The following is an 18,270-nucleotide window of genomic DNA, read 5'->3' as shown; positions in this document are numbered from 1 at the left end:
TAAAAGAGAAAAATAATTTGAAATCAATTGAACAGTTTAAAAAAAATTATGCATGACATTAAATAAGTTGAGCGACTGAACGTGTCGTTGAAACGCTAACATTTCAAGATTTTCTCCTAAGTGTTGCCTCCACTTTAATATTTTAAAGAAATCCAAATTGGCGATCTAATTTGGCAGTTTTTATCCGGCCGTTTCCTTCAAGCCGCTGTTGCACAAAAGGAAATGAAAATAATTTCCCTCTATTGCCTTCTGGTCAATTTAACATCCTCTTGAAAAAAAAAAGAGGGTGTCTGGATGAGACGCTTCCCCCTGACGTATTCCCGGTGTAATTATTCCCGGCTTTTTCTTTGAGAATCGGACGCTGCACTGGGTAAGCACAAAGAAGTCAGAGAGCATCCTTGAACCCTTTCAATGCGGGGCCACTGATATTCAAATAACATGCAGACACCGTTTGACTGCGCTGAGCAAAGAGCATTTCAGATTCAGCATTTGCATGTGACTCTTTGCCCCTTCCTTTTCTCTCAAGTTTAAAAAAGTGTTCCCAGCACATCTCTGTGGTTTCTGGCAAAGAGAAAAAAAGACGCCGTATCCTCTTTCTCGCTCTATCGATTGGTATGCAAATGGAGGCAGTTAATTTGGACAATTAGAATAAATATTCAGGGACCTTTGTCACCAAACCCCCTCGGAAAACCCCCCGATAAAGTGAAAGTGAACAAAAGATGTCTCGGAGATTAATTAGATATTTGATAAGACACGAATCCCTAATCGCAAATACAAGACACATGGGGCTGCGATGTGCTCCAAGTCATAATTAATACCATTTAACAAGGTTTTCATTTGGCCATGAAATGTTTCTTTCCGGGGCATTAAACATTGATTTATTCCACAGGGGAAATAGTCAAAGTCAAGGTATTGTAGGTGATAAAAAAAAAAAAAACTATGGACAGAACTCACGCTAAATTTAAAATAAACCTCACTATTATTTTTAAAGTACAACCTGACACACAAATAAAAGAAATAAAATCTAAATCACACAGTTACAGCCTTTTTTCAGATGTTTTAATTACGATAAAATGAAAGTCGTATACGTGTGACTTTATACAGGTAAACATTTATATAGCCTATAGATATTTTTTTTAAGCAAAGAAATAAAAATGGTTAACCAAAGTTGAAAAAAAGCTGTGTACATACATATCCACAAAGTGCGTCGAAAGTAAACTCCCTGATTTCCAGGATATACCAACACGAATAAAACAATCATAGCCTAACATTTACATGAAAAGAACACATAGTTTAGTGGCCAATATACAAGATGGAACTCACATTGTCCAAGCAAAGTTCAACAGGTTTCGCGTAAAGCAAACATCCTTTCATTTTCAAGTTGACCCTTAAACATTACCGAAGGCCTACAGTAAATCTATCTGTTTTCTTTTGATGGATTTAGGCCTTCGCATGAAGTACGCCAGTGGAGAATATATTTTTTAAGACTTTGCAACCGCTGCTTGAAATATTGTCTCCTTTATTGTCCGTCAAATAAGACCCGTTTTTAACGCTGTGCAGTGTTTTTTTTTTTTATCTGTTTATATTTTTGGAGGAGCCTCATTAGGGCTCGTCGTGAGGAGACGGATCTTTCACAGTGATTCTGGCATTCACCCCCTCTAAAATAAGCTCCGGGGACTCGGACCTTGGGGTCTCCAGGTTACTGGTGTCGGTGTCACTGTCGCTGCCCTTTTTGCCTCCTCCACCTGCCGTGTGCGTTTTGATGTGCTTGCTCAAATGGTCACTCCGCATAAAGCGCTTGTTGCACACCGGGCACGCGAACCTTTTCTCGCCCGTGTGCGTGCGCAGGTGTCTCTGCAGCTCGTCTGAGCGCGTGAACCTTTTGCCACAGAAAAGCCAGTTGCAGACGAAAGGCCGCTCGCCGGTGTGCCACCTCAAATGCGCCTTCAGGTGAGACGTCTTCCCGTACACTTTACCGCAGCCGGGAATGTGGCAGCTGTGGAGTCCTTTCCTCCGCAGGCTGGCCCCGGCGGGTCCCAGCCGCTCGGCCTCCTGGCAGTTCGGACAGTCACATGTTGCTCTCCCGGAGTACCGCCTGGACGACCTGGAGGAGCTGCTAATTCCCGAACTGCCCCCAGAAATCATGGCGTTCGCGGCTGAAGCGTCTGTGTAAGTGGGGATGACAGTTTTGAAGCCTTCCTGCGTTAACAGGTGCTGGCTCGTGGACAGAAGGTGGGACGCAGAGGGGCTGATCCCGGTGGAGCTGAACGCCGAGTGTGTCAGAGACGAGAAGTCCGGGTTATAGCCGCTCAACTGGGAGTGGATGGCTTGAGGCGTCCCGGAGTGCAGAGAGGACTGAAGTGTGCTCGCAGGATTCTGGACGTCGAGCCACGACCCGGGGTTAGTGTGGACGTCCCACCACGAGGACGCGCCGTTGGTAACATCGCCAGAGATGGTGGAGTGGAAACCAGACTTGTACCACGACTCGTATGGGTGCGCCATCCCCACGCGCGGGTACAGAGACTCTGCCGAGGTGTGGACTTTGGAGATAAAAGCTGACTGTCCGGACTCCTGGGACGTGACGCTGGCGGAGTTCGAAAACAGCCCGCTGTATTCTGTGGAAAACGCAGACGAGGTCGGGGAGGTGGAGGCTAAGCAGAAGGCGCTGTTGCCGGTGCCGCTGGTCGGTGTTAGTCCCGAAGAGGCGCGACTCGTCGCTACCGTGAAGCCGGGCAGACTGGATCCCAGGTTACAGCTGGATGAGGATCTTTTCCACGGGTGAAATCCACCTTTGGAGAAAGCGCTGGAGTCAGGTAAAGTTGTAAGAGGACTGGTGTTGCCAATTTTGTTACAAGTTGCAGCCAGCATCGCTAGAGGTGTAGTTCCAAACCGTGGTTCTTCCTGGATAACACGACAAAAAAAGTTGGACTTAGACAGGAAACAGAAAACATTCCAGATTTTGCTTAAGTGGAAGCAGACAATTTATTCACGTTTCCTAAACGAATCGCTTAATTAGCTGTTATAGTTAAAAGTTCAACTTAAACCTTAATTAATTGATGTATAGTGGACAGGTTTAAATTAACAAGTGTCTTACATAATTTAATTTTAATTTCCAACTAATAGTAAACAATTTTAAGAACTTTTTCTTAGAATGTAAACGGGGTCATAGTTATTCTGTGAGTGTCGAGTGAGTAAAGAAATAATATCCTAAAACATTACAAAGTTTTAACAGCTCTGGTACGATAAAGATGCCAAATAGCTTTATGGGTACTGAACTGTTATTTCGTAATCAAAAAACAAAGAAATACCAAATAACACAGTATTGTTGCCTAAATTGTCTCGGAGGAACTTTAAAGAATGATCATGAGAGCAGAAGACACATTTACTGCACGAACGAGCAGAAACTTTACGCACAACTTTTACGCATTAATTAAATGTCAGACTCACCCCAAGTATAGACGTAGCCATATCCAGGGTCTGTGCTGTGATGAGAGTGTTCGCGATTTCAGTACTGTACGGCTCCAACCTGCTGCAGCCTCACCGTGTTTGACTCGGGTCACACGGTTTCTCTCTTGGCTCGCGACTCCAAACACTACCTAGTTGTAGAGAGCGTGTTCTTTGAAGTACAGCTGGCGAGGACGCGCGACCAATCTCCTCGCTGCATTTCTCGCTAGAGATGTTGTCAGCCAATGAGAGAGCCGACCACAGACAGAAACACCAAAAAACCCGCCGTCAATCATGTGTTGTGCTGCCTCTGCTCAGACTGTCATACAAGACACGATTTGGGTTTTTTTTTTAATGCATACAGTTATTTTTATGTATTCTCACACGAAGGCGCAATGTCTCTTTTCATTGCAGAATTGAGTTCACACGTCAGTCCTCGAAGAGGTAAGCTTTTCTCTCCTTTTAGAGCGTTTCTGTTTGTAGTGTCACTGTTTGGTTCCAGGGTTTCCTTCTGGTTTCTAATATTCAGATCATGCGCAACACGTCATTGAGAAATATGTGCAGTTACGCGCGTAGACTCGTAAACAATGTAAGGAACGCTGTTGTTGCTGATGACTTTATCCGAACAGACTGCAGTCATTCGTGCTGTCTGTTAATGCACGGAGGGAAATAACTTGTGCAATGAGCTATTCTAGTTATTTGAAGTGCTGGTAATGGTATTGGAGGAAAAAACAGAAAGAATAAGTTCAGAGAAAAAGTCCAGAAATAGGGCTGACAGCTCAGCCCACTCTGCTGCGGTTAGAAAACTTAAGAGCAATCAGAATAAATCAATTTGCTTATAAATAGATATTGTAGGACGCGTAATCTGCTTAAACAGGGTTTGGTCATCTCTCAGCCAAAACCATTGCGCGTGCGTTTGTCAGTACTCGCGCGCAGCCCTGTGCACCCCCACCCACCTCCAAAACTTAGGCTACTTGTTGAGGGAGTGCAGGTGAGGGGTTAATTAACAATGACAGCTCGCTTTCTCAGCGCGTGCAGTGGATCTGTTTTTAAAGACAAGTGTTTTATGGGCGGAAAAGTTTCAGCACCCATGGGACTCCTGCTGTAAGGCCGCTAGTCATCTCCATTTAACCGGTTTAACAAGAGGCACGATGCCTGAGTTGTAGCTGAGAAATAAAATGTAATGCCAATTTGATCAATCACCTTATTAAATTGTGGACAATAAAGAGGGTTGTTCAATATTTTTTTCCAAAGCTCTCGTCTTTTCTTATTATTTTAATATCTTAATATGACAATTGAATATTCCCGCAGTTAAAAACTCGCAGGGATAATGGCATAATGTAAAATTGACCCGCTCCGACGTGAATCATCGTCGCTTTAAAAGTTAAAGCAATTTTCCAGAGAAAAAGCTTGACCGAAAGATGTGCATTACGGTAGGCCTATTCGAAATGGGCAAATAATGCTCCATTATAGAGTGTGAATGCTGCCAGTCAACACAGGCGCAATTTGTTCAAATACTCTCTCTGCTTTAAAACCCTGAAATCTTTGAGGGGGTGAATAAAATCAGTCTCATCAAATACTGAGCGCTGGCAAGAAAATTGAATCTTTTCTTTTTTTTTTTCTGCAATCATGACAGTTTGGCTGTGAGTGCTGTTAACGATATTAAATATTTGTTCTACATAAACAAAGCTGATTGGTGCCGAAGAAGTCAAATTAATTCGAGCGTTGAATGAAAATGAAGGCAGGATGTACATTTCAAATGAAATAAAAAATAGCAGACAATATATTAAAGCCAAAAAAAAAAATCCTTGGTTATTCTCCTTAAATAATGGATTCTTAGTACTGTCATCTGTTTTTTTTTCTTTGCATTATTATTTGTTTAGTGTTACATCTTTATAAGGAGCAGTGTGGCCATCCAGATTTAAAAAAGGATGCTTCATATCTAACAAAGAAATCTGCAATACAGACTGTTTAAGCATCATCAGATATATTTGTACTTCTGTGTACATTTTCTTTAAATTATATTAAAGAAAATGTATTTGTTACATATCTTATAGAATAATAAAATGATAATGAGTTTTCAGTTGCTCTGCACAAAAGAGGGAGAACATGATCTCGCCTCTTGTCATTCAAGTGAGAATATTTTGAGTTGAATCTGTAATTCTGGACTCCATTCGTGAGCACTTCTCTGTGGCAATTAGGAGCCTATTACAAGCCATTAGATTGATCAATGTACCTTAAACAATGGGAATGATTTATTTGGTCGAACAAAACGGTCTGCATCTATTGTGATGAGTCTAAGTGGGGGTGCATCCATCAACAAAAGATAAATGATTAATTCAGACCTATTCATTTAGAGTCTTTCTACAAAAGCCCGTCTCACTTGCCTCCAATCCAGATTATTAGAGCCTCATTTTCTGCATGTTAAACCAGACAGACTGCTGGATTGGGTGATGTGTTTTTTATTTTTTATTTTGTGCCCCTATGTCTTTTAATTTGTATTTCTGCTCAGGGAAGTTTATTTGAGGACATTTAACTAATTGTTGTAATTTTGTGCGCTCATGTGGCTACACCTGTTTGTTCTCCGTGGGGAGATGGGGGAAACTATGAGAGCAAGGATGGCTCTAAAACAGTACATTATTGTCTTAGATTACACTCTGTGAGGCTCATTTAATAGAGAAAGTGGGTAAAAGTATGAAGATTTTCTCAATATGCTTTTAGTTAGGATTTCTCCCCTCTCAGACACAGATGCATTCTTTCTTCTGTTCCCTTAAAATATGAAATAATTACGGTTCAAACTGTATTTATTCTCCTTTATTTTATCATGCAGTGCTTTAAAAGATGATGTCTGTGTCTCATCTACCATTTCCACTGTGTGTTTTTTCTTATTTCTTGCACTTTAAGGTTGCAGGTCAGTGGTTATTTGTGTTGGCAGGCTAATAGAGACCACAGCTAAGGGAATATAATTGATATACATAAAGTGCATTGTGAAATAAGCTGCGTGACAACAAAAATTTACTGCTGTATGAAGTCTATAAACTGTAAAAACAAATGGAAATGGCAAAATAGCTTGGACCTGTCAGTTAAGGGATGTGACTCTTGGAAGTCTGCAGTCAGACGACTGTCAAATAGATGATTCAAATGTTAATGGAAAGGAGGCAGCAGCCGACAACACAGCCAAGCCTCTGCTAAAGATTGTCTGCGTTTAACCAACATTTCAGTGTAGGATTGATTTGTATCTGCTCATCAACCTGCATCTGTGCTATTGACAGCTAAATTTGGAAGTTCAGGTCAGCCTGCCAGCTTACAGTGTCAACTTTCATTTCCAGAGGCTGCATGTGCTATTTTGAGTACAGGGAGCAGTTGAAGTGCAGTCGACTGGCTACATTTGAGGACTTAGCTTAGCCCATTTTCTGTCAATGAATGTGTTTTCTCTTCTCTGAGTCTGTGAGCAGTCGTGAAAAACCAGCAAAACTGAAGCGTGGGAAATGGCTCCAAAGAAGGTTGACTGTATTTCAAACAGCTTCATCCTAAAAATCTGCATGTACAGTAGGTTATGTCATGGCAAGTGCTCCCTCTGACATTATACACGCTGTCTTTATCAGGGAAAAGGAGATGATGCAACAAAGCCTCCGCCTCTGATTGGAAGGTTTGGCACCTCGTTAAAAATAGGAATTGTTGGTCTGCCCAATGTTGGGTAAGTAAAAGTTTTATTCTCAAAGATATAGTTTCCCATTTACACCACTCACACCGCATGCAGCAGCATGTGCCCTCTCCACATCTGAATGTCTTCCAGCCATGATACCAAAAATATAAATGCATGTAAGGCAGCATGTAAGGAGGTCGCAGTCAGACGAGAATTAATTCACTTAAAAGAAAAGTTGCAATTAAAGGCAATATTCAAATATATGTACATTTGTTTTGCAAGATACTTTCAAAGGATCTCTGTAACCACACCTTATAAAGATTAAAGACAAAACAGTAAAGGAGTGTAGTAGCCCTCTACAGGGCGCTGATGGAGTAATGGTTAGTGAACGCGCCCCATGTACAGAAGCTGTAGTCTTCCTATAGCGGGCGGCCCGGGTTTGAATCCGACCTGTGTCTCTTTTCCCACATGTCACTCCCCACTCTCTCTCCTCGATGTCAGACTCTATCAACTGCCCTATCTCTAAATAAAGGCGTAAAAAGCCCATTGCAAATTCTGCTCATTATGGATTTTTTTTAATTCTATACTTTGGGAGTGTTCTTAAGTGTGATAAAACACACAAGCCAAGAATCAAATCCCAAAAGATCTTCTCATCCAATTTTTTTTGATGAATTTGGTAAACGTAAAAGTAAGAGTTCTCAGAAAACACATTTATATTAAAATGCTTACACTCTGATAGTTTTATATTATATACTTGTGATTTGTATTCTGTGTCCTTTAATATAAGAATGTGAGCATTTCATTGCAGCAGTGAGCTTTTTATCAGAGAATATAGTTTAACTTTTATGCAGTCTTATTGTTCATGTGTTATAATCCATCTCTACATTTGAATAAAACAGCATGATAGCAAGTAAAAATAAACCTACCACACTGCTCTGAATGCAGAGAGGAATATTAAATGAATGAAAAAAAAAACTTAACAAAGCCAATAGTCCACTCACTTTAAATATCTATCACTTATCACTCATTCACACATGCACTGGTCAGGGTGCATCAGACACAGCTCTCCAACCAATCGCTGTGAGGACACACATGAAGACAGTCTATCACAGGGACACAGCACATTTTGTATTTGTGTTGTGTTAGGAGGCTGACAGGCTGTCTGCATGTCAAACCTGGTTAAAAAAATACTCCTCAGTGGCAGAATCTAATCACAGGGCAGATCTACTTTGACTCTCTGTAACCCTCTTTGAGCCACAGGGTCACAGTGACTCCCAGTTCTGATTTAAGACTCATTACTTTTAGTCAACAAATGCCCAGAAATAACTGAAAGTTTAGTTTAGGCATGTTAAAGTGAATGTAATATTTCAGGAGAACATGAAACCACAGACATTGTTTCACTTTAACTATTTTTATGCAAACTGAGGGTGCTTGTTTAATGCCGTTTTTGGATGCTGCCTATTGGCAATGCAGAATAAACATTCTGTTTAGCTTCAGTTTGTGCCTCTTTTCCTTGTTGTCCTATAGCTGTTTTGCCAGATTTCACAGCTTACTGCACTAAGAAACTCTCTGTGTTTTCATTTCTTGCACCACAGAAACCACAATTTCTTCCTGGTGTAAGAAGTAGAACTCGATGAGGTTGTGGCCTGCCACACCACATTTGTGTCAACACGTAGACCCTCCTTTGGTTTCCTCATGAATGAACCATGTTCAGACGCCGGCCTGCTGTTAGTTGGGCGTAACTGACCAGTCTTCACACATATGGGAAACTTGAGATTGTGATTCAACCAATCTGCAGCTATTTCAACACTAAGAGCTGCACAGCAGTTCTGTTTACTGCCATGCTTTCTGCCTAAAGGCACAGAAAGAGTTTAGTGTCGCAGTTTAACCCCTTATTGGGGCATAGACAGTATATTCTCATTACCTACCTCATGAAGACTGGAAAGATGTCACGTCTTCATTTATCTGAAGGAGACTTTAATTAGGTAGAGTCAAAACTCAAACTCAAGATAATTAAGTCTGTATCTTGCTAATCTAGCTTTTGCAATTGAAAGGCCCCAAAAGCCCAAATACTATTCTTAAATATAAGTGTTGTTCACATGAGACGATATGAACCCCCAAATATTTGTAAGTTTGTTTTCCAAAGAAGTAAAAAAAAACAAAAAACCTCTGTTTTCTATACGATTCTTTACTGGCCTACATTTGTACTTTTTCTTTATTTCATACTGATATCTGGGTAATAATCAGAGTCATTATGAAAGTGAATCAGGCAGCTTGTGTGAGCACAACAAAAGATGATTGTGATTAACGAGTCGTTCAACCAGCAAATCAAACAATCTGCAATCTGATATGAACTGATAATAAAAATATCAACCTTAACAAGGGTCATGCAAATGTTAGCTCCAAAACATTTATTGTAAAAGTGCAGCTAACATGACTGGATGTTGTTTGAAAAACACATTTAAAAGTGTTTATATTGACTGTACTGTTCTCCTCATCCATCTTAACTTTGTATTAAGCTCTTAGTCTACTAATGGAGACCCTTACGCTCTGATAGTTTTATATTATATACTTGTGATTTGTATTCTGTGTCCTTTAATATATGAATGTGAGCATTTCATTGCAGCAGTTATCTCTTTATCAGAGAATATAGTTTAATTTTTATGCAGTTTTATTGTTCAAAATCTGTCATAATCCATCAACCAAAAACTCTCTCATAAATGTTAAACTGGTTCTGATTTCAGGCTCAATAGTTTATTAGTGAATGAACTGAGATTAATAATTTACCCTGCATCCTTTGAATAATAATGCTTAGTGATTTCTTTGTGATTGCTTTTGTCAAAAACCCACAGATGCTTCTTCCAGGCACAGGGGTGACAGAGAAATACAGCAATAAAAGTGATCCTTCACTTCTATTTACAAACAAACAGGGTGATTATATTCACGAGTATGCCCTAATATTTACTGGTATGCCTTATAACACAAGAATTATTACATCATAAGATGGATAAAAACATCACTGAAACCTCTCTATCCCTCAAGTATGCTTTAATATAACAGAATCAGAGGATCTTCAAAGTTTGCCAACCTCCGTTTTTTTTGTAAACTACAATTGAACTAAAACCCGACCGATTAATCAGCCGGCCGATATTAACGTATCCACTGACTATCTCGATAACTTAATTTGAGGGATCAACACAATAACTGTGTTTATCTATAGAGTATATCTACAGATCAAAGACAGATATCGGCCCGATATATCGTTATGGGATTTTTCTCTCCATAATGTCGATATCGGTATCAGACACAAAAATCCCTTATCGTCAGGCCATGAATTAAACCAAACCTTATATTAACAAAAAACTCTTTGCTCAAGATTAACTCTGTTGCAATTTTTTTTTTTTTTTTTTTTAGATTTTATCCTCTTCAGTTTTAATTTGCACGTGGAGTCTGCTGGCTTCTTCTCATGTGTAAGTTAAGAAGGAGTTTGCACTACCACCGATGTAAAAACACACAGAAGTCTAGCAGCAAAAATCCCCAAACTCATCATTTCCCCTCCAACATGCCAGCATATTACACACTAACTTGCATTTAAGGCAGTACATTAGTCATTTTCTGTTCAATTATTTAAATGACCTGATGATGGTTGTTTTGTTTCTGTGGGGTTGTCTCTCCTTTTGTCCCCCAAGGTGACCTGAGAGTAGCCGTCAAGTATGTCAGAGAAACAGTCAAGCTTTCTATAAGGAATTAATGCACGTCCTCTAACAATCTCCAGCAATTTCATGCCTATAGGACTTAACAACCAATCATTTCAATGTAAAGCACTGAGAGAAGGCGTAAGGAGGGAAAGTCCAGGATTATAGTTAACTGTGCCATTATTACTCTTAGACACTCGCCACTGTCTGTAGATCTTGAAGTACACTTAAGCTGCTTGTGCTGCAGAAAATAAATCTCTCCTTGATCACAACACGGGGCGGCGTTTGGCCGATCAGCTAACATCTATCAGAAATGTAATTTGCCCCCTTGATTCCTCATACAGTCGATCTATTGTGGGATTTTCTGACCTTGTAATTGGGCATTATAACATGTTTTTGATTTAAGTGATCAAATATGTCATCCATTATAATAACCTTTTCCTTCATGTGCAGAGTTTGAAAAAAAAGAAAAACGCCGATCTTGCATGATTTACCCGAGTGTTTCAGGATCATGCTATCAAACCATCAGACTCCACACACACAAGCACTTTCACACGAATTGCCCTCACTGCAGTTTCTTTTTTATTTTCAGGAAGTCAACCTTTTTCAACGTGCTGACAAAGAGTCAGGCTGCAGCAGAAAATTTCCCCTTCTGCACCATTGACCCAAATGAAAGCAGAGTGCCCATTCCAGATGAACGCTATGATTTCCTCTGCCAATTCCACAAACCTGCCAGGTATGGGGTCTCACCGTTCTCCTATTATTCACACTTCAGATCTGTAGTCTTCGCTGCTCCTCCTGCTATAGGTATGAGAAAACATATAACAATGTTGTTGACATGTTGCTGCCGGTGTGGTGTGATGTGTGATTGCTGATCCTCTCTGAGGGTTTTCTGAGAAGGGGGAAAGCTGCTGCATGTGAACCTTCAACACCTGGTTATCATATACATTTACAGAGGCTGTTCAAGCAGGTTGGATTCAGATTTGCTGTACTGATAAATTACTCGCAAGTTTCACCTTTTTGAGTGACAAGAATACATGTTGAATAGCAGTGAACACGTTAGTCATGAATTTTATTTACAAGAACTAAACTGCTTTTCAAAGAGCAACATGTGTCTTTGTGGCATGCTTTTACCTGCTTCTGGCTTTCCTATGCTGTGAACTGTAAAGTCTCATTTTAAACACATGCAAAACAGATTCCACTGCTGTAAAAAATCAATAGTTACACCAGTAAACCCCCCTAAAAACCCTAACGGTTGATAAAACACAACACAATTTTAGAGCTCTAGAGTACCTGCCGGTCTAACCTACCTAAGGAACTACTTCATCATCTTTTTCACTATTCACCACTGCACTGTTTCATATTTAGTCATATAAATATTAGTCTTTTCTTATTATGTTTATTGTTGATATTTAATGTTGTACCTGTACATAAGAGAGCACAGTTCACCAAAGTTAAATTCCTTGTGTGTGTAAGCATACCTGGACAATAAATCTGATTCTGATTCTGAACCTTTGAGGAAAGTCCTTTCAAAAGACAGAAACTGTCAATGCATTGATCCTGATAAGAAGTATTGCCTGTTATATATGTTATCCATTTGTGCCACAGGTCTCTACTACTGTACAACAACTTTCAAAAGCACATAAATAAGTTAATAACAGAAGATAAAATTATTCTGAAAAATTAAAGGAAGTAATATAACAAACCGATATAAATGTCCACAATATACCCCAACAGATCAGATGTCTTTAAAGCTTTTTTCTTATCAACACTTTCAACCAGAGTCACAGAATGTCTGAAGTTCAACATAAAACGAGGAATTGTTCAGAGTAACTGAAAATATCTGGCTTCATGGATTATGATGTTTTCCCAAAACATGCAGTAAATAATGTTTTTAAGTTGCTGTGTCAACATTTCATCGTAGACATACCAGGTCCTACAGACTTCACCTTCCCATGTGCCTATTTGAGTTTGTGTTGTGGCCTTTATGTTTGTTTTTTTCTTTGCTGCGGTAGTGTTTTCTCTTTACAGTGCGAGACTTCTCAGCCACTGTATAATCACCACCATCTAACCATCTAGCAAAGCCACATTTTTAAAGTCATATCCCTTTTCATGCAAACGGTTGTATTAGATCACTATGTCATGTTTTTTGTTAAAATAGTATCCAAACTATAAAAGTCTGATATTTTCTCCTCTCACATCCTCTGCTGCAGTAAAGTCCCAGCGTTCCTTAATGTGGTTGACATTGCCGGCCTGGTGAAAGGTGCTCATGCTGGCCAAGGCCTGGGAAACGCCTTCCTGTCCCACATCAGCGCCTGCGATGGCATCTTCCACCTGACACGTGAGTCACAGGTTAATGGTTGATTCCCCTCATGGGATTCAAACCATCAACAAATTACAATAAACTGACACAAGCTGTTCTCTCTCACTGTGTATTTCATACTCTATTCAAAGCCGCTGCATTAGAAACAGTTGGTCACACTAAACAGCTCCAGTACCCTTTTCTTTAGGGGAAATGCCTTCGTTATGTTATAAAGTGAGGAATCTTGTGTGATTGGTGCCAAGATCAACAAAACAGTCCAGATAAATGAAATCAGACCAGATCTCACAGTCCTACTGGGAGGCTCCCAGAATGAGAGTCACAGAAGTGGGAAAGTGAGAGAGTCTGTGCCTAATCGAGGTTTTCACAAAATCAGCAGCATATTCTGAGGTTTGGAAACTTTTCATGATTGAAAGAGAGTCCAGATGAAACACAACATGATATTCTAATGTGAATCCTAATGTCACTTTTGATTAAATTTGGATGCAGTGAAGGTAAGTGAGTTAGTTATTCATAACCACGTTATGGAACTTTCCATTTTACGCCATGTATAACTTTAACATTTCTGAATGAAGTTAACGATAAATTGATATATTCAGTCTGTCCCTCAGTGAGACAGGCTGAAACTCATTTATTTTCCAGGTCTACCTATATTTTAAGTTCTTCTGAGTCTGTGATGTGTTCATCTTTGACTCAAAAGATAGTAAACACTTTGTTTTGTTGACTGTAACCTGAAGATGTTAAATTTGGCTCCAGCACCTGCTCAAAGAACTTTCATTTATTTTTATACCTTTACCTTTTATCCTGTTATCGAGTCTCCCATAGTGTGAAAGGAGCTCTGATAGAGAATTAGTCGTAGAAAGTTTTAAGATTTGTCCATTTCTCCTATATTGTTCCTCAGTCCCTTTATCATTAAGATGTGTATTACCTCTGTTCCAGTACAGTTTTCAAATGGCCCTTGACTCTTTGTAGTTTGTAAGAAAGTGAAAGATCACCCACTTTTAGACCAGTAATGATTAACTGAGTGGAAATGTACGGTGACATTAAAGGGTCTGTTGTCAGTTTAGCTCTGAATGACTTTTGGGAGAACAAAAGTTAGAGGATGCAGCCAAAGGTTGTTCTTACCTCTTAAACGTTTTAAAGGCCCTCTGTTTGAGGCTTTCAGTTGATTAACATTTAAAAAATCTGTACTTTAATCAAATGTTTCTCTAAAAAGAAAAGAAGAAGTATGTTCCTAAAACCTCTGGCCTCTGCAGGTTAAGACAACTTAATTATAAAAGAGTATTAAGTGTATATGTAGGGGACCATTATCAGCTGGTTAATATAAATATTGTCCAGTTGCAAGTATTTACAGCAAGAAGTTGAGTGTTGGATCAACTCTAGATAACTACAGCGGCCTTATGCGTGGTATATATCAATACAGTGTGAGAATGTGTAGAATGTAATTGATTATTTCCTTGTAATTTGCTGCCTTTCTGTGACTAAACTTAAAGTGTGATGAATACATTTTCATAACTTATGTAGGTATTTGTATTTTTTTAAACATTAACACACCCACAGTCCTTTTTAATATGGTTCAAATGTATATGCAAGATCCTGACCCAAAACCACCTCTTTTGTTTCTGCTCGCACAAAGAAGACAAACATCCTTGACAGTCAGATATAGTAACAGAGACAGCTTCTTCTTCTTCTTCTTCTGTGTGTGTTTATATCTCTCTGCTGTTGCATGCCATTGTTTCCACTCCGGAGGATTCCTTGGAAACAATGTGGTATGTTTCACAAGTTAACAATTAAACATAGCTTTTGTAATTATATCTATCTGGTGTCAGGCAGACTGCAATGCTGAAGCCACCACTTTTATATGGGGTGATTATGGTTGTGGGGGAGAACACTTTTTGGTGTCTGGTATGTTTTTTTTTTTTTTTTATTTGTTTAAATTAGCAGAAGAGTTTCTAAAGATGATGGAGAGAGACGCTCAGGATCAGTAACATTGTAGTGGTGATTGTCAAAAGAGTCAAGCAATTCAATAAAAAATACTCAAAATCTATCATCCACTGAGGCACCAGAGTCATGACGCTGAGGTCAAAAAACATTTGGCAGGAAAGTAAAGATTAATAGTGTCTTTGAGAAGAAGAAAAAAAAACACATCCTCCCGCTGCCTTCTGATGGCACCTCTAATTCCCCATATATGCGCATTATTATTATTATTATTATCTCTATTAATTTAAGCAAACTTAATTACCTGTATACCTGGAACCAAATGAAAACAAAGAAAGAAATGGACAAATTATCAATTGTTACAAAGCAGTGTGAAAAGCTCCAGTTTGTTGGTTGAAAGTGAGCAGGTGCCCTCAGCCTCATTAATTGAAGTCTGAAAATCATATCACACTTTCTCGACAACGCTGCCTTTGAAATGATTCATTCTTTACGTTTCTCTTTTGAAAATATTAAACTTCCTCCAGGGTGTCTTACTGGATTTTCCTCTTGTTATCTCCAAATCCCCCCGGTACTGAGCAACATTATGAATATATCTCAGCCCCTTAATGACTTTGAAAGGCTTGGTAAATAAAGGGATTGGCTTTCTACAATAGCTTCCAAAAAACTCCAGAAGTGCATTAAGACATCCTGAAGCTGATTCTGTCAACGACTGGTGTTCTCTGGTCGGATAACATAACAGTATTCAGACTAAGTGTTTCAATGCTTCTGCAGTGACTGGAACACGTCGCAGTCTGAGACACAGACATGTTCTCCTTCATCTGCTCTTCTGTTCCCCGCTAGCTGCTCTGCCAGCTCACCTGGCCTTATTCCCAGATGTTTGGTTTCCAGCAATTAGATATTTGAATGCTCACACAGTGTCCCCGCGTTGCTGCAGGAAGGCTCTGGTTCACTTCTAATGAAGACTTACTTACGGTCGCACGGCACTCTGTAAGAACGTAGCCTTGAGATACGGTGGTAAAGCACATTTACTCTTTAGGGACGGCTGTGGTTGTGGGCATCCGGCTGGAAAGAAACTGTTAGTTTTGGTTTAGTGTCTCTTCTCGCACTGTGATATTCATGCTTTCAGCACCTGAACTCCTGGTTAAGTAAAATCCCTTCCCTCCTTCTGTCTGCGGTCTGAAGTAGAAACAATAAAGTCACCATATAGGACAATGTTTGTTATTTTTAAGGAACCAACCAAATCAATTTCATGTGATCATAATCAGTATAGTGGAATCTATAAGAGAAAAAATAATCATCTGCAGATTTAAAGCTCCTATGAGGAGTTTTTAGCCAGTTATGAATCAGACAGAAATTAATATTGATGCATCTTTAAAAGCTAGATCATCAGTATAAAGATCCACTATTTGTATAGCGTTATTTTTAATGCCTGTAACTTCTGCTTCTGGGCTAAGTGTTTAGACTAGAAGGGTTTTTACATGCTGAAGAAGTCTTTTATTTTACATTTCCACAGCAAAGGTTCTCGATGAGTGATACATTTGACTAATGAAAGAAATGAGGATAAAGACAATGGTACAAAAAAAAACTACTAACTTATTTAAAGAACAAATTTGTCAAAGTAATGAGGTACAGCCTACAGCTTTGTGCTAGGAGGACGCCAAATCAACACAAACTAAAAGTTCCTCAAACAATCTTTCATGTCTTAAAGTAATTTTTCTAAAAAACGATGTTCTTAAAAAAACCATAAAATACTTTTAGATAGTTTCGTATCGTATTGTTACCCTCCAGCAGCTCTTGACGTAATGACACAAACTTGTAAATCTTTGGTACTAGCAGTTTGTACAAAATCTAACAGAACCAATGGCAGCTGAGTTGTTAAGTTCAGAGAACAGTTCTGTGTTTGGTTTGCAGTCCAGGATATCTAGAAACGATTGCTATATGGTGTGATGGTGTACAGACTGTGTTGCTATGCTGTACAACAATGAAAGTCAACGAGAGTTTTAATATCCCTCTTTAACTCTTCAGCTCATCACATACATCAGGATTATCAATCATCAACAGTTTTTTTTTTTCAGTTGCCCTACTGATTTTTGATAAAGGTTTAGACATATATTACTTCTGTGTACTATTATATTTATGTAAAAAGTTTTTTTTAACTGTATCTGAAAAAGTTTACAACTCAGCTCTTAATACAGTGTTTTAAGTCGATCATGAAAATAGTTGTAAACAATCCAGGAAAGTTGTCAACAATAATCTCTCTGGATAAGTTGGTCCTAAAAACTCACCTTCAAACATTTCCACTCTTCAAACACCTCCAGCATCACAGTCAGCTGATCCATGAATCATCACAGCCTGACGGATACATAAATCTGATGATAAGGATTGTTTAAATCTCTTTGTAAATCATGTAGGTCATTGTATCCAGTTTGGTTATTGCATCACTCAGACGTCAGCACAGTCTCCTCTAATCGCTTACAGTGAACAAATCAGATTGATTGTTTGGCTTCAGACGTTAAGAACAAACTGGATTGAGTATTGATTGGATGATTTATGGCCAACCTGCCTCCTCACTGACGCCAGTGATGGCTGCGCTTCAGGATGTCTGTCTCTTCACTCACCGACTCACCAACTCTAAAACTTGACAAACATCCAAGACACCTCACCCAGCCCCGTGACTATCAGTGTGTGACTATCTAAACAGCAGTGAAGGAATTTGTCAGAAAGTCAGTTGCTTAATCAGGTGTAGTGTCGACATTTACATTTTCCAACAGTCCCTTTAAGAAATCTGATTTTGCAATATTTCAGATCGATTTTCTAAAAGGCAGAGAAATGTGACAAAGAACTTTGAAAGTATTCTGCTGTAAATGCAACAGTGCTGATATCATGTTGAGTCGGGAAAGAAGAATCTAATATATTTTAATAAGAAAAGTCTTACTTATACCCTAATGCAGCCAGGTACTGCAGTTTTTATTACATGCTACCAAAACAGGTGTAAATAGTGCATTTAATTGGCACTGTTTTTTAGCAGTGGATTCTTTTGGTCTATTTGTGAGCTTTTTTGGAAGTAGGTCAAGTTGTCATGTTGATCCCCCAAAATGTATTAGAAACAATTCAAAAACTAGTTTCTAATACATTTTGGGGCTTTTGGTAGTAGTGCTGAAGGGTTCAGTTTTTTTTCATTTTGCCATAAAAAATGCAGATGTACCCTTGAAGATAATCTTAAAAGT

General features: G+C 39.1%; 2 protein-coding genes across 2 annotated transcripts in view; one reads left to right on the top strand and one right to left on the bottom strand.

Moving 5' to 3' along the window:
* Nucleotides 1-158: 158 nt before the first annotated feature.
* sp9 (sp9 transcription factor) lies at nucleotides 159-3,605 on the bottom strand. The gene is made up of 2 exons (XM_020634412.2): nucleotides 3,448-3,605; nucleotides 159-2,901 (listed from the first exon to the last, which is right to left on the bottom strand). The coding sequence occupies exons 1-2, from the start codon at nucleotides 3,466-3,468 to the stop codon at nucleotides 1,603-1,605; spliced, it is 1,320 nt and encodes a 439-aa protein (XP_020490068.1). The 5' UTR covers nucleotides 3,469-3,605; the 3' UTR covers nucleotides 159-1,602.
* A 3,182-nt stretch (nucleotides 3,606-6,787) lies between these two features.
* Nucleotides 6,788-18,270, top strand: part of LOC109984315 (obg-like ATPase 1) — a 41,241-nt gene continuing 29,758 nt past the window's right edge. The window contains exons 1-4 of the mRNA XM_020634413.2: nucleotides 6,788-6,947; nucleotides 7,050-7,141; nucleotides 11,378-11,521; nucleotides 12,999-13,126. Coding sequence (XP_020490069.1) covers nucleotides 6,933-6,947; nucleotides 7,050-7,141; nucleotides 11,378-11,521; nucleotides 12,999-13,126 — 379 coding nt within the window. The 5' untranslated portion in view covers nucleotides 6,788-6,932. The remainder of the gene's footprint in view (nucleotides 6,948-7,049; nucleotides 7,142-11,377; nucleotides 11,522-12,998; nucleotides 13,127-18,270) is intronic.

The sequence above is a fragment of the Labrus bergylta genome, chromosome 13, assembly GCF_963930695.1.
Source record: "Labrus bergylta chromosome 13, fLabBer1.1, whole genome shotgun sequence".
NCBI classification, from domain to species: Eukaryota; Metazoa; Chordata; class Actinopteri; order Labriformes; family Labridae; genus Labrus; species Labrus bergylta.
This window is presented reverse-complemented; position numbering and strand designations above follow the sequence as displayed.

Coding starts and splice junctions, on each gene's coding strand:
- sp9 (XM_020634412.2), bottom strand. CDS start 3,468: ATGGCTACGTCTATACTTGGG. Junction 2,902..3,447: donor TGGCTACGTCTATACTTGGG/GTGAGTCTGACA, acceptor CGTGTTATCCAG/GAAGAACCACGGTTTGGAAC.